Here is a 14,293-nt window from a genome sequence, read left to right as displayed (position 1 = left end):
CTATCTCTATCAAACTATGCTATCACTTGTACTTATAGATACGAACAATAAGTGTGGGGCTACGCTTTAGGTAGTGCCTAAATTTTGTAATACCTAATAATCTAATCTAATATCTAATATTTGTGTTGTGATTCTATATGACATAACCCAAGTATTTGCTATGGGTAGTATTGCTTTCGTGACTAGTACCATACTCGCATAGTTATATAACCGTAATTCCATCAAAACTGACTTAGGGTTCTCGAATACTTTGTCCGATAAAATCATATAACTTAACTGATTTGATTGTAGGCTTCAAACGAAGGTAAATTGTTAACCAATGAAAATCAAGGCTTGTTTGTTTGTCCCAAGTTTTGCTAGTTACTCCAATTACTCAGTTGCCATGCAAAGATCAAAAGTGCGTCATTCATTGCAAACCTTAACCGGTGGCTTTTCGGTGTTCTCCATTACTTGCAGTTGTCCTTTTGATAATACAGCGCAAAATATTGTTATCGAGTTTTAAAATTAGAAGTCGATCAAAGAATGGAGCTGACAGAACAAAAAACAATGGTCATCAAAAAAGGTAACGTTACGAATCTTCTGTTCAACATTTTTTTTAATATTTCGTTATTTCATTTTGTGGTCTATAGTCGTCTCAGCAAAACAAAACCGTGAGAAGTCGATGGAAGCAATTGACTTGTATAGATAATCATGTTCTTAAGAGTTTAAAGCAAAAGTGAGAATCTACACTTATCTCTAAACATCGCTTCTTTTTCTTTACAGAAGACGAGAATTCATATGGAGAGAATATGAGGATGAATAATCGGGCCAACTCTCAAATCACCCGCACTCGATTTACACCCTACCAAACGCAAGTTTTGAACGAGACGTTCTCATCATCTGCATATATTGATGCGTCAACCTGCGGACAACTCGCTCGTTTGCTGGGGATTTCCTCTCGGAGTATACAGGTACGTTTAACCATTGCTAGAAGGACCTTTAATGATCCCTTAAAATATGGCTCCCTTCGCATACTTGCCATCTAGAACTCGCCTTAACTCGTGTGGCTCCTTTTGCATACTTGCCATCTAGAACTCGCCTTAACTCGTGTGGCTCCCTTCGTATGATTGCCATCTAGAACTCGCCTTAACCCGTGTGGCTCCCCTCGTATGATTGCCATCTAGAACTCGCCTTAACTCGTGTGGCTCCCTTTGCATACTTGCCATCTAGAACTCGCCTTAACCCGTGTGGCTCCCCTCGTATGATTGCCATCTAGAACTCGCCTTAACTCGTGTGGCTCCCTTCGTATACTTGCCATCTAGAACTCGTCTTAACTCGTACGGCTCCCCTCGTATGCTTGCCATCTAGAACTCGCCTTAACTCGTACGGCTCCCCTCGTATGCTTGCCATCTAGAACTCGCCTTAACCCGTGTGGCTCCCTTTGCATACTTGCCATCCAGAACTCGCCTTAACTCGTACGGCTCCCCTCGTATGCTTGCCATCTAGAACTCGCCTTAACCCGTGTGGCTCCCTTCGTATGCTTGCCATCTAGATTTTGCCTTAGGAGCGAAATCTAGATGGAGCGTGTGGCTCCTCTCGCGTAGTGAGTTCTAGTGCTGTGACCATTTATTCACATCTTTAACACTTTCCACGCAAATCACCAGATATTTAGTTTCCTCTGCTGCCAGTTATCAAAAAAGCAGAATCTGATAAAGACAAACTCTATTCTTGCAAAAACAAAAACGCACGCAAAGAGCGTTTAGTTGGTTCTACCAATATTTTTCCACGCACCCTTCGAGAATTTATAGCCACTGAGTTCCGGCCGTCTCTTATGTGAAAAAGACTTTTCATTATGCAATGACTTTCACTAAAATGAACAAAAATCAAACAATTGAAAAATGGGGAGGATGCTACTGGTACACTTTTGTTTAGTTATTTTGTGCTAATTGTTCCTACAATGCGTCTAAGAACTCCACTCTTATCAGTTAATATAAACTGATAAGATGACAACTCAACAAGATAAGGAATTAAGGGTGCATCAAGGGAAAGGGCGGATTGCGTAGCTCCTCGTTCTGATGGTTTTCTGGTAATATTTTCTGTATATCTTAACCGATGGCCATATAAGGGCATCTAGCTTCAATGCTTTCGTCGATAGTCTTGTCTTACTCTTTCCCTGAAAATAGAAGCATGCCCCCAGACCTCTCTGTGTACCAACTTTTTTATTCATACGCAATGCAAATTTGTTTCTCTGAATTTTTTCTTGAGCCCTTTAAAAAAGCCAGCTCCGCCACCCCTAGAGGATGCATGATCTTATATGAGGGCCTTTGAATGGTCTTTGGTGAGCACTTGCGAGCACCCCGTTTTTTATGCGAGACCGAGCATTTTTAGTTGTTGAATAAATCGAGCAGCTAGCACATGGAAAAATACAATGCGAGCACGGCGGGAAAAATGGGCGAGCATGCGAGCATTAGCCGAAAACTGCGAGCACATCGAAATTTCCGGGGATTCCTCAAAAGATGGGTTCTCTAGGCGTTAAAAAAAGCAGGAATTAAATATGTCGAGGTCGGTGAGTTCCGTGTTCTCTCATAGAAACGAGCAAGTAAGCAGGCGCTAGTTCGAAATTTACTCACCGTTTGCCATGAAATCACTGGAAAGCCGCCATACTTGGTCAAAATGAGGCCGAGATGTATCGCTTGCTATTTATACCTTCGAAACCGGTAAAGGATACCGGGAATCTCAAATACGAGCGGGTTTGCAAAGTCTTGGCGCTCACTGTCCCGCGAGCCAGCGAGAAATGATGACGTCACTTTTAAGCCAATTAGAAGCCTTTCCGACGTAGGAGACAGTCAGGACCTGTGTACATAACATTTTAGACAACAAGCAATCTGGGTTTAGCCAGTACCCTCAGGTTGTTTTTTTCTGTTTTTTCCCACTCCCCTAGGGTGAGGACATGGCTAAGAGTCAAAACCTGTCAATTCCACACACATGTCCAAAACTGCCAACCGAATTCCGATGGACTCCGGTCGTCGACCATCGGATTCCGGTGGTGAACTGACTTAAGTCCTCTTACTCAAACCTCACTTATAACGGGGCTTCCCTTGGTATTTTATCCTGACTCGGTTTTATCCTGATAACGGGATTCCCTGTGGTATTTATTATCCCGATGGATTGAAGCGGATACCAAAATATAGTATGAAATGTAGAATTTACAGGCAACAGACTAAAAACAGACACTCCTTGTTTTTACAGCTCGTAAATGTGATATACCACTGTACTTAGTAAGCGGCATCCAAGTTTTTCAGCAGTGCTTGTCCCACCTTTTGGACGCACAGCTACACTCTAGACGAGGATTTTATCGGCAGTTGCATGTATTTTATCGGTTAAATACAGCTCTATTAACATATAAGGAGAATACCCTAGGACATCTAAAATCTATTAGGGCATAACGAATGCCGTGCTTGCTAGAAAAGATGGATTCATGGGGATTTTCTTGTTTGGCTTTGATCGGACAGAGAAATCATTTTCTAATGAATCACCAACACTCTTCCAGGTTCATGGACAGCAGAACCCTTCAAGGAGTGGGCATTGTTTTTCATGGAGATAAACCTGGAGGATCAGAACTAAAGTTTTATTGTTTGCAGGAAAACAAGACCGTTAAAGCCGCATTGTCACCAGTTTTACTACCGGTCGATTACGTAACAATCTCAGATGATTTTTAACGCAATACGCGAAAAAATATTTCAAAATATTGAAAGCAGTGTGTCTATTTGAGGTTTTTTTGAGGATGTGATTAGTAATTTAGAGCGGATGGCCTGTTAAATATCTCGGATTTTAATAGATTATTATTTTTTTTAACTGTCGAGGTTTCAGTCGGACCTCCGGAAGTAAACTGGTGACAATGCGGCTTTGACGCTGATAATCAATTCCCCCGCTAAATCAGTACTCCCTGAAAGTTCGTGGCTAATTCGGTTCCTACTATACTACTCAATCGCGCTACTCGAGCTGTTTGCTTGTGAGAATTCGAGTGCATATTAGCGGCGCAAGACCAAGTGCCTATATTCTGCTCGAGAATTCTCCTAACATCGATTTTCAAGGGCCGTCTTTGAGCCAGAGAAGCTCGGGCTTAGCCAGATTTTTGGACAATCGACACTGTATAAGGTAAATCAACCTAGATACCAATAATAGGGGAGCATTGGTGGCTAAGTTCGCTCACTCACTCACGTATTCATTCATTTATTTGTGTGTGGGTTTGTTAGTTTGTTTGTTCATTTATTTATATAACCATGTGGAAATTAGAGTTCGATAGAGTGGTTCATTGAATTGGGAAGCAGTTTGGATAATGCCCCTGCGATGCGACTAATTATGTTAACCAACGAAAATCAAAGCTTGTTTGTTTGTCAAATTTTGCTAGTAACCCTGATTATTTAGTTTCCATGCAAAGATCAAAAGTGCGTCATTCATTTTAATACTTGGTATGGCTTTTCGAGGTTCTTCTTTATTGCACTTTCCCTTTTAAGAATTTAGTATCGATTTTTCCCCGGTAAACATTAGAGGTTGACCAGAAATGAATCTGCCAGAACAAAAACCATTGGACTTCAAAAAAGGTATAGTGTTACATCATCTTTTGTCTAAGATATATTTGTATGTTTCTTAATTTTTTATCTCGGTCTACTTGTCTTGATAAAAGCTACAAAAGACATTATGACACGAATACAACCAGTTTCGTCCCAGATCGTTTGAAGTCTATAGTAGCATAAAGGCAATCTACTACAAACATGTTGTATGAGTAATAGAAGTTTGAGTAGTATGAGCCAGATAATAGAATATTAGTATGTCAGAAACGAACATCGGCATTTTGGGCAAAATAAAAACAACATATACGAGGATGAATAATGGAGCCAACTCTCAAATCACCCGCACTCAATTTATATCCTACCAAACGCTAGTTTTGAACGGGACGTTCTCATCATCTGCATATATTCGATGCGTCAACCTGCAAACAACTCGCTCTTTTGCTGGAAATTTCTCCTCGGAGTATACAGGTTTGTTTAACATGTCTAGAGAAGGACTTGAAGGCTTCCCCTCACATCCTTGGCAAGTAGTAATAGATTTAGACACTGCCTGGGACTGGAGCTCCAGAACAAAAATTTGCTTATTTTCGTTTAATAACTTCAATATAACACGCACGACTGCTTGATACGCTGCGTCACACATCACGTGACTATCTCATTGAATCACATAACATCTTCTAAGTTAGGTTGTTGAACTTTGGCCGAAAAATGTGAGTCAATAAGAAGCTATAAGATTCACCCTCACCTACTTGCGTCTTAGAAAATAGAAAGTATTTCCTTCTTATCAGTAACCAATAACTGTTTCAGACGTGGTTCAAGAATAAGCGGTACAAGCTACGCATCCAGGCGTAACAGCACCGCAAATTCCACCGAGCTTCTCCGTGGACGATGAGCCCGTCCCACATCCCCTTTCACAGTGCAGAGAGGCACTGTACAGGACCCGAAATGATCCCAGGACCCGAAACGATCCCAGGACCCGAAACGATCCCCAAAAGTACCCCAACTGATCCCGGGACCCGAAACGATCCCCAAGAGTCCCCGAAATGAACCCTAAGGAATTACAGTAATGGACAACTAAAGGAATGTGTAAGGATTGGCTTTCAGTTTTAAAAAACATATGAAACATTTAGCTTTGTTTGTGTTATTAAAAGGAAATTTACATTAACTAAAACTATAGTATTAAGATTTTTATATACGACTGCGGGGGAAATACAGTGGTTGAGTCAAAAATTGGGGTCAACTAACAACTCATGTGATAGTAATTTGAGGAGCCCGGCGTGGATAAATCATTTTTACATAACAAGCCATAAAAGAAAGTCTTTACAGATGGGACATGCTGCTTTACATAGGAAGCGAAATGTTTTAAAGTTATTTTTTGGCATGTTTGTTTTCGGTAAATGAAAGACCTATCATATCGTGAGATCATGCCGGGGTATACGCACGACTACATGAGGAAATTCAAAACTCACATAATATTGCTTTCACATCCTCTTAATATTTTGCATCGATAGTAGAAGGGTTGTTCGAGTGTATTACTCAGTGTGCTTTTGTCATTCCATCTTCTCGGCCAAACCGGCTGCCTAAAATGTGTTAGGTAAATATTCGCTCGTGTGAACAAGGATTTCGTGGTGAAATACATGTTTGGTTGTCAGATGAATATTAATTTTTAGGGGTGATGTTTACCGGAAATGAGATTTATAGTGTCGGAGTCATGTGTCGGAACCGCAAAATGTTAAGAGTGTGATGGAAGGTCAAAAGTTTGGTTGATCTGAGCAAAGCTGTGCTATGTTTATGCTGTATTCCTTTCAGTAGCAATTTAAAGTTGTGTATTTCTTTTGGACTCTGTTTATGGGTTTAACGCCGGGCAATGTAATAAATAGAAGTATTGTGTTGGAATTTAATATTTTTAAGTCACGTTGTTTAGAAATCGAGTCGCTCTTAACCCTTTATTATGCTTCAAAACTTGCAAGTATTTCTTCTGCTTTCCCTTTGTCCATTACCGCAATTCCTTGGGATTGATTTCGGGGACTCCTCGGTATCGTTTCGGGTCCGAGGATCAGTTGGGGTACTTTTGGGGATCATTTCGGGTCCTGGGATCGTTTCGGGTCCTGGGATCATTTCGGGTCCTGTACAGCACTCCATGAGCTTACCACACGCGAGGTTCTACGGGATGCCCTCTCCGTATGCTTACTACCCCGTCTTTCATCACTTACCGCCCAGCCACCTTAGCACGCCGGGGAGCGCATCATCCGGATCTGATGACTCGGAGGAATCGGATAAAACAAGTGCGCAGATTTAATGAACTATAGATTAGAAGCGCCTAAATGAATGGAGGGTGTCAGGTTTGTTTATGATGATACTTGTAACCTGATATCGCAGCGGTTTTATCCTCTCGCGCACGCGATACACTGTACGTGAGAAGATATATAATAGTGTGACCGCAGTTAGCGTGCAGCATAGTCGCAGAGATTCTTACCGGGTCTCCTGTGTTTAGTAAGAGGTGTGACATCTCCTATGAGTGAGTTCGTATCAGACCCCATGCTACCTCATTTTTTATTTCTTAGCACAGGAAACCAGGCAAGAACACCGGTCAGGCGTAGGGTCTAAAGCCAATCACTAGAAATAATGACAGCCTTTGGCAATTATGGTACATTCTCAATCCCCAATGTAGAGGGCCAGGTTGTAACACCTCTGAAATACCAAGTTGACCTGATCCGGGTTCGAGCTCGGTCGATTTTTAAGCAGTGTGGCGTTTATCTCAATACTGTAAAAATGTTTTACGTCCCCACAGAGTTATATCTTTTTTGTCTTAGGGTCACAGAGAAGGCTATTAAGAGGCAATGAGAAGACCAACGAAAAGTATATTAAAAGGATTATCACGAAAAGACTTGAAAAAGGTTATTACATGGTTATTAAAAGGCCCAGAAAATGCAATTAAAAAGTATGTTGCGGTTTCAATTTAAGTGCTGTTTTCATTATAACTAAACTGGTTTCATTTAGACACACCAGTTTCCATATAACTAAACTGGTTTCAATATAGTTTATCTAGTTTTAATATCATTCTAAAAAGGATTCTTATTTTTGGGGATTAGCCGAAAAAGAGGACTTGGGAAGTAACGATGGTGTTAGCGACTTGATGCTGGATCTCCAAGAAAAACACCCAGTGGAAGCCTATGAGAAGGCAGACTACGTTAGTTCACTACGGCCAGCCACAGCACGATTAAAACTAACAAGAAGTTGAAGGTTAGGCTAACAGCCAGAAGAGATTTATTTTTTGTGTACAACAGAACAACATGCAGTTGTAGCATACTGTTTATAACTGGTTTTGTTGAAGGTAGTTTGACGAGACAGGTACAACAAATCGTGATAAGCAGAGTTTTACTTCCAGTAGCATTACAAAATGTTACATTGTGGCGTTGTTGCCACATATGCAACTAGTTTGAGCTCATTGGGGCATGCAATGTAACCTAGACCTAGCCCTTTCTTCTAAACACCTTCCACTATTAGTATCATGTATGCATCATGTGTGTGAGACGCTTAGGAGATGATGGCTGCTAGATAGTCTTTCACCTCTGGTGGAGTAAGTCGACGGAATCCATTCTCATTACACACTCCAAGCTCGATGTTATCTTCAGTCATCTGTCCCTCAAAACTTTCCTACAAGCATTTCAAATAATTAATTCACTTTACTACTAGAACCTCCAGTTTTTCTCCAAATAGCCCCAGTATTTTTTTTAATATAATGATTTCTTGACTCCCCTGAGAAGAACTACCACAAATCATCCAATTGCAAGTACAATAGGTGGGGCAAAATTACTAATAGTACGTTATGATACAAATCATTACTTTAAAGATAGATCATTTAAATAAAAAATCGCTGACCGAGGCTAAATTGTTATGAACGTGAAAATATAATTATAACTGGGGTAAGTACTCTGGTTTACTTCATAATGGGTACAACCTTCAATATATAATGTTATCTAGTTACCTTTAGGGTTAGAATTGCAGTGTGTATTGCATCTTCAAGCTCTAAACTCTCATTATATCTAGCAAGGAGTAATACAATAACAGTAAGATAATTTGTGATGACCAACCAATAATAAAATTATTATTTTTCCCCCTGAAAAACAAAACGTAAAACAAAGATCACAAGTATTTTGTATGCAATGCTAATGCTGCAAACATACTTTTTTTGAAATTCAGGTGAGATGCAATAAAAAAGCGTTTACACTTGTTTTCAGTTAAATATATACATACAGTAGGAACATTTGTACAAACTTAATTAACAATAAAACACAAAGCTAAGAAACAATTTGAACTGTGTTTATCAGTATTTTCTCAGTGACAGTAGCTAGGAAGGAGATCTACTTTGATGTTGTTTTGGTTGTAATCGATCTAAAGCTGTGACAGATGCAGAATTGGAAGAATTCAAAAGTCATGATTGACATCCGCCAAAATACGAAAAAGACACAGGGTTCATGCGTGACTGAAAATGTAAACTGTTTTGTCCGTGAAAAAAGCACACAACTTTTCAAGAATCCCTACCTTTTCTCTAAGAAGGTCTTTCCATTGACATAATTTTTACCCATAGCAGTAGCCTTCCAAGCAAAGTAAGCGCCCTAAAATTATTATAATCATGTGAGTACACAAGAGCTGCAGTTAATGAGGCAAACTAGTGCACATAGTTTGGTGCATGTAGTCCACTCAAGGTGAGTGTAATTTGAGTGTATGAATCTAATTACACTCAAACTACACGCAAAAAACGCGCAAAATTCGCGCACAAAATGTTGAGTTCCCTGCAGGCTGTACTGTACCTACACTTCCCAAAAATAGGAAGAAATTACTTACAGAAGGGTCACACTGGAATAAGTATGGTCGGTCATCATCCCAACCAGCAACAAGCAGTGAGACTCCAAAAGGACGAACACCACTGAAAGAACAAGGAATAGCAAAAAACAATTATAGCATTGTACATTCAGAAGGAATGACATGTAGTGTGTACATCAAGTCATGTAAACAAGGTTGTTAACAAGGTTAACAAGATTTAACAGCCAAATGAACAACATGTTGACTTTTCACTTTTGATTTGAATGGGTTAACAAATTGTGCTTTAGCCTGTAACAAGCTGCCATTTGTGTGACTGCCACCTGCAAGCTGGGGAGAAGGGGAGAAATGGGAAAGTACTTACTGGAAAAATATACCTTTCCTAGTAACAGCACATACCAGGTCCACAGTGAGACACATGATACTACTTGTCACACATCACAAAGTAAAAAAAGTATTTGTAGAGGAGTGCAAAACCACCAAGGCATGCAAATCAAAATAAGGTCAGCATGAGCTACTGTACTAGTTACACTCTATGATATGATATCAAGCAATAGCACCATTCAAAGTGGTGATCAAACAAAAACGAGCTAAAAAAACCTGGATTGAAGTATTAATAACTACTGTTGGTTTGGTATCTGTGACATCACCATACAATACAGTAATTTGAAGAGAGTGACATATTCGTCAACACAAAGTTTGTTTGAAGATTCAAAGGACTTGGTGGTCCCAGCAGGACTTTGTAAAGAGTATGGTTTCTGCTTGCCTAAAACCAATCAGGCCTTCTGATATTTCGCGGAAAAAGACGCCAAATTTCGCGTTTTTTTAGTCATATTTAGCGGGGATTTCGCGAAACATCAAAGATTTCTCGGGAATTTTGCAGAAAATCTCAGTGGTTGATTTTGTAGTAGATATCTTTTTCTCATTGTTTTTTTTACTATTTTGCTAACATATACATTGTGTAGGATATTAGACGTTATGTGATAACATTTTGAGTGACAAATACCAGATAGCTGTTGCTCTACAAATGTAAAAGTAGCTACTTCAGCTGAAAAATGATTTAACAGTTTTCAAAAACATAAATTTATTGATCACTACTTTTGTAACTTACATCAACAGGTTGCAAAGACAATAGCAGCATACTTCTTTTACTATTCTGTTTAAAACATAATTAGAATCCGAATATATCCATATAAAAAAATACAATTTATTACTACTTAGCATGACAAAAAACCTGGTGGTTTTCGCTAATTTGTATAAAAAATTTGCTTTGAAGTTTAAAGAAAACCTTTAGTGCCTAGTTCATTCAGTGTACTTCAGTTTTGAAGGCAGTTTACTGATAGATTTGGACTTCATTGCATACAAACCACTCCTATAACTTCATGTTCATTGTAGTACAATGGTATGAGTTTTGCAAAATTTCTGGCAAATTCCCCATGATTTCACAGACTTTTTTCAACATTTTAGCAAGTTATGCAGAATTCGCAGCCTTTTGGGGATTTTGCGGATTCACCTAAATTTCGAGAGCCCGCCAAAGGCCTGACCAATGCATCTTTAAATAGGGTTTTTAAACCCTGTGGTATGTACTGTATGCACAAGCTTATGAGCAACCCACAAGTTCTTTAGACTAACTAAGAATGCTGTCAAGAGAAGAGAGGCTTATAGTTACAGTAGGAGACGAGGAGGAGGAAGACTCTTCTAGGCACACAACCGCAAGCTACCCAAGGAGCATTTTACCAGAACTCCCTCTAAGTAATGAGCTACCAGAAAAAGCTAGGTTCAAAGCAGGCATTGTTTCAAACCCTCTCCTCATCCCAAGCTTGTACCCAGCCACAACAACAACAAAAGATGGCAACACGACTCGTCACATTGTGAAAAACACCAGGTAAACATAGCAAAAAACACTGTCAAGGCTAAATGTGTTAAAACTAAGTCTGTAGCAGCCCATAAAAAATACACAAAAGTAGACTGTGTGGGGCAGTACATCCATACTATTCTGTCAAGTACAGAAATGTCACTACCAGGTAAAAAACATTTGATCATGCCCTTAAAAATTAGTAAAGTTTTGATCACAAAATTACCCTGATTGTGTGTATTCCTGCATGACGGATGCCAGTCTTTGGACGAGTTGAGAGGTTGGGATATTTTCTTTGTACATCAGGTAGTACTGCTGAGCTATTTTTCTAGCATGCCGTACAAGTACTCTGTTCAATTGACAAAAAATATATATCTAAGTTTATATAACAAACTTTTATCAGTTATTACTGCTGTAACCCATGACTTGGCAAGGGCCTTGCCTTTTGATTTTAGCAAAAGTATTCTATAAATCACTCAAAGGGGCAATTGCACCAGTTGACTTCCTTTCAATTACACTAAAATCTCAAGTGTTTTTTTAACTGAAAACACCAAAAATATTTTAAACATTGTAAAAGCAGTATGTCTGGTGGATGTTTTTTGATAATGTGCCTGATTATTCAGAGCATATGGCGCTGATTCTAATAGATGCTTTTGTCAGTTGAGGTTTTCATCAGCTTGCTGGAAGTCAACTTAGCACGATTGTCACTTTAACACTTTAGTGACTTGGTAGGCTCCCAAGAAGATTGCAAGTTTGTGAAAAAGGTTGCAATTCCAAAATAGCAACCATACCCCTAAATTTAAGCGCATAGTGGCGTGCGTTGTTTGTTCGAATTTTCCAGTATTAAGTGTGCGCGCGTTCCACAGTTGTACAAGAAAACAAAGCAAAAGGCGCGTGTTTTTTACTTAAAATCGCTTTGACAGAAAAACAAAGTCGGTTACCCCCATTTTTTATTTGCTCAAATAGTTAAATATATACAGAAAAATGATATACTGAAAGAAAAAAATTGGCTTGTAGAAATTTGTTTATTTTCTATTAAAAGCCATAAAAATACTTCAAAATGGCGCTTTTTACCGTATAAATAGTGGCGAACACAGTGTCTTTTAGTGCGATCTCTTAAAATGTGATTTGTTTTGAACGTTTGCCACTACGGGTTATTGTTTAGGGGATCGGATTTTGGCAGCTCGACAAACAGAATTTTATTTTTTTAAAGACTATAGGCACTACTTTTGAACATTTAGAGTTGTGATTTTTCCTCGCGCGATCAGTAAAAACGCGTCAAAAGTACAACCCTCTGTTGTGAAAAAGGAGGTCGGTTACCCCCATTTTTTGAAAACCCTAAACTTCAATATTGTTTATTCCAAGTTTTAAAAAATTCTGGGTTGTAGAACTATTTCAAGGGAATTATGTTAAATAATGCAGTAATTGAAATTTAACAACATAATAATAATTGAACAATAACGTACTAAGTTTGGTAATGCTTTCTTGTACCTGTAATCAGGGCCCATCCCACTGTAGATCATTCCAATATTCTTGGTGACCATCTCAACCTTATAATGACAACATAACAACACAGGTTGTAAAACCGACTGTATTTCATTGATTGAGTTAGGGTTTTTCATTGGAAGTTGCAAATGTTTACTTCTGGTTTCTTGTATGTACTGTAACACCTATGAAAACCACCTACGTAGTACTGATAGAGAGCATCCTTATCAAACATTGTTATAACTACCATCACTACCAATAGTATTACCATAGTTTTGTCACTATCTTTGAGCATTGACAGGTGTATCATGAGTTATGCTGTTCTATACCTTGCAAATTGTACTGTCATCATAGAGTACTGACTTTTGTTTCTTTTCAGCAGCTAAAACAACTCCATTAGAAGCTGAAATAAATATATGCATTATTAGCTACAGTACAATAAAAACAGATCACTGTTTTTTTTTCTGTTACAACAAACCAACTATGTAACTAGCAAGTCTTATTTGCCTGACTTTGATTCTTCCAATTATTATTATTTTTCTCTAGAAACTAATATATCTTTCACTATTATTTTGATAACTGTGTAATGTTCTGTTTTATAAAACACACTTGCCAATTACAGTAAGTGTGTCAGAGGTATAGATCATAGGTGATTGTATTCCAACAGTTTTTATCGTTCTCTTATCATTAAGGCATGTTACTGTGCCATCTGGCTATGATCAAAGAAAACTGGTGTTCTTTTTTTGAATGTAGGTATACCTACCTTTGATTCCAACAGATGGCCCACCCGCGGCAACTGCTGCTAGGGCATATTCAATCTGGACAAGCTTCCCTGAGGGGCTGTAAGAAATAGGTAAAGTTATAAGCCAGTTTTTTTCAATAAATCCACAAAATCCATGCAATAAATGTATCTAACCCCATAGACAGAGCTTTTACACTCAACAATTGCCTCTAAAGTCAGCATGTGCCATGAAGTGTAATGTTTTAAACCTCATGTTTATTTGCCCAGTACATAGTAAATACCAGATAACCCTGAAATTCAAAGAGTGCCTTTCTGTATCTATTTAATTGACAGTAGTATCACATATCTAATATATTTATAAGATATAGTAACAATAACAATAACAAAAAGTGAGAAGCATAAACTTGAGATGAGAGAAATGCAACTGTTGCCTTCTATAAACTACTAAATCAGCTTTAAATTACTTGACAAACACAAAACTTTTTCAAGAATCATAACAAACACTACAGGGACAGATTAATAATAAAGGATACAAATGAATTAATGTTCGCGGCTAGTTATGGCAAATTTCAATAGAAAAAAAGCTTTTTTGAACGTCCCACGCCGGCAAAACTAAATTGAAGATGTGCCCCAATAAAAACCAACTTTGGGCAAAAAAAGGCTCTCAGCAGAAGTAAAGTTGGCCTTGAGTATACACAACAAAATTTAGCTGATGAAAGCTAAGAAAAACTGATCAAAAAGAACATTTTTTACCTGAAAGTTGTCAAACTAAAGCTGTATCTTTCCGACATATTGTAAAATCCTGACCATAATGCAATGCGTGCTGGGCTTAGTCAG

At 38.5% G+C, this 14,293-nt stretch overlaps 2 protein-coding genes and 1 long non-coding RNA gene across 3 annotated transcripts; 1 reads left to right on the top strand and 2 right to left on the bottom strand.

The window, feature by feature from the left end:
* Positions 1-614: 614 nt before the first annotated feature.
* On the bottom strand, positions 615-6,963 carry LOC125560914. Its single transcript, XR_007306954.1, has 2 exons — positions 6,764-6,963; positions 615-2,832 (listed from the first exon to the last, which is right to left on the bottom strand). It is a non-coding gene; the product is annotated as an uncharacterized LOC125560914 (long non-coding RNA).
* LOC116619183 lies at positions 3,833-8,859 on the top strand. Its single transcript, XM_048723299.1, has 4 exons — positions 3,833-5,476; positions 6,684-6,835; positions 7,364-7,447; positions 7,643-8,859. The coding sequence occupies exons 1-4, from the start codon at positions 5,439-5,441 to the stop codon at positions 7,789-7,791; spliced, it is 423 nt and encodes a 140-aa protein (XP_048579256.1). The 5' UTR covers positions 3,833-5,438; the 3' UTR covers positions 7,792-8,859.
* Positions 7,912-14,279, bottom strand: LOC5514086 (proteasome subunit alpha type-2). Its single transcript, XM_001634195.2, has 9 exons — positions 14,210-14,279; positions 13,478-13,554; positions 13,044-13,117; positions 12,721-12,779; positions 11,456-11,578; positions 9,399-9,480; positions 9,096-9,169; positions 8,539-8,596; positions 7,912-8,207 (listed from the first exon to the last, which is right to left on the bottom strand). The coding sequence occupies exons 1-9, from the start codon at positions 14,245-14,247 to the stop codon at positions 8,088-8,090; spliced, it is 705 nt and encodes a 234-aa protein (XP_001634245.1). The 5' UTR covers positions 14,248-14,279; the 3' UTR covers positions 7,912-8,087.
* Positions 14,280-14,293: the final 14 nt, after the last annotated feature.

The sequence above is a fragment of the Nematostella vectensis genome, chromosome 2 (genome assembly GCF_932526225.1).
Source record: "Nematostella vectensis chromosome 2, jaNemVect1.1, whole genome shotgun sequence".
Lineage (NCBI taxonomy): Eukaryota > Metazoa > Cnidaria > Anthozoa > Actiniaria > Edwardsiidae > Nematostella > Nematostella vectensis.
The sequence above is the reverse complement of the archived record's forward strand: the minus strand, read 5'-3'. Positions and strand labels throughout refer to the sequence as shown.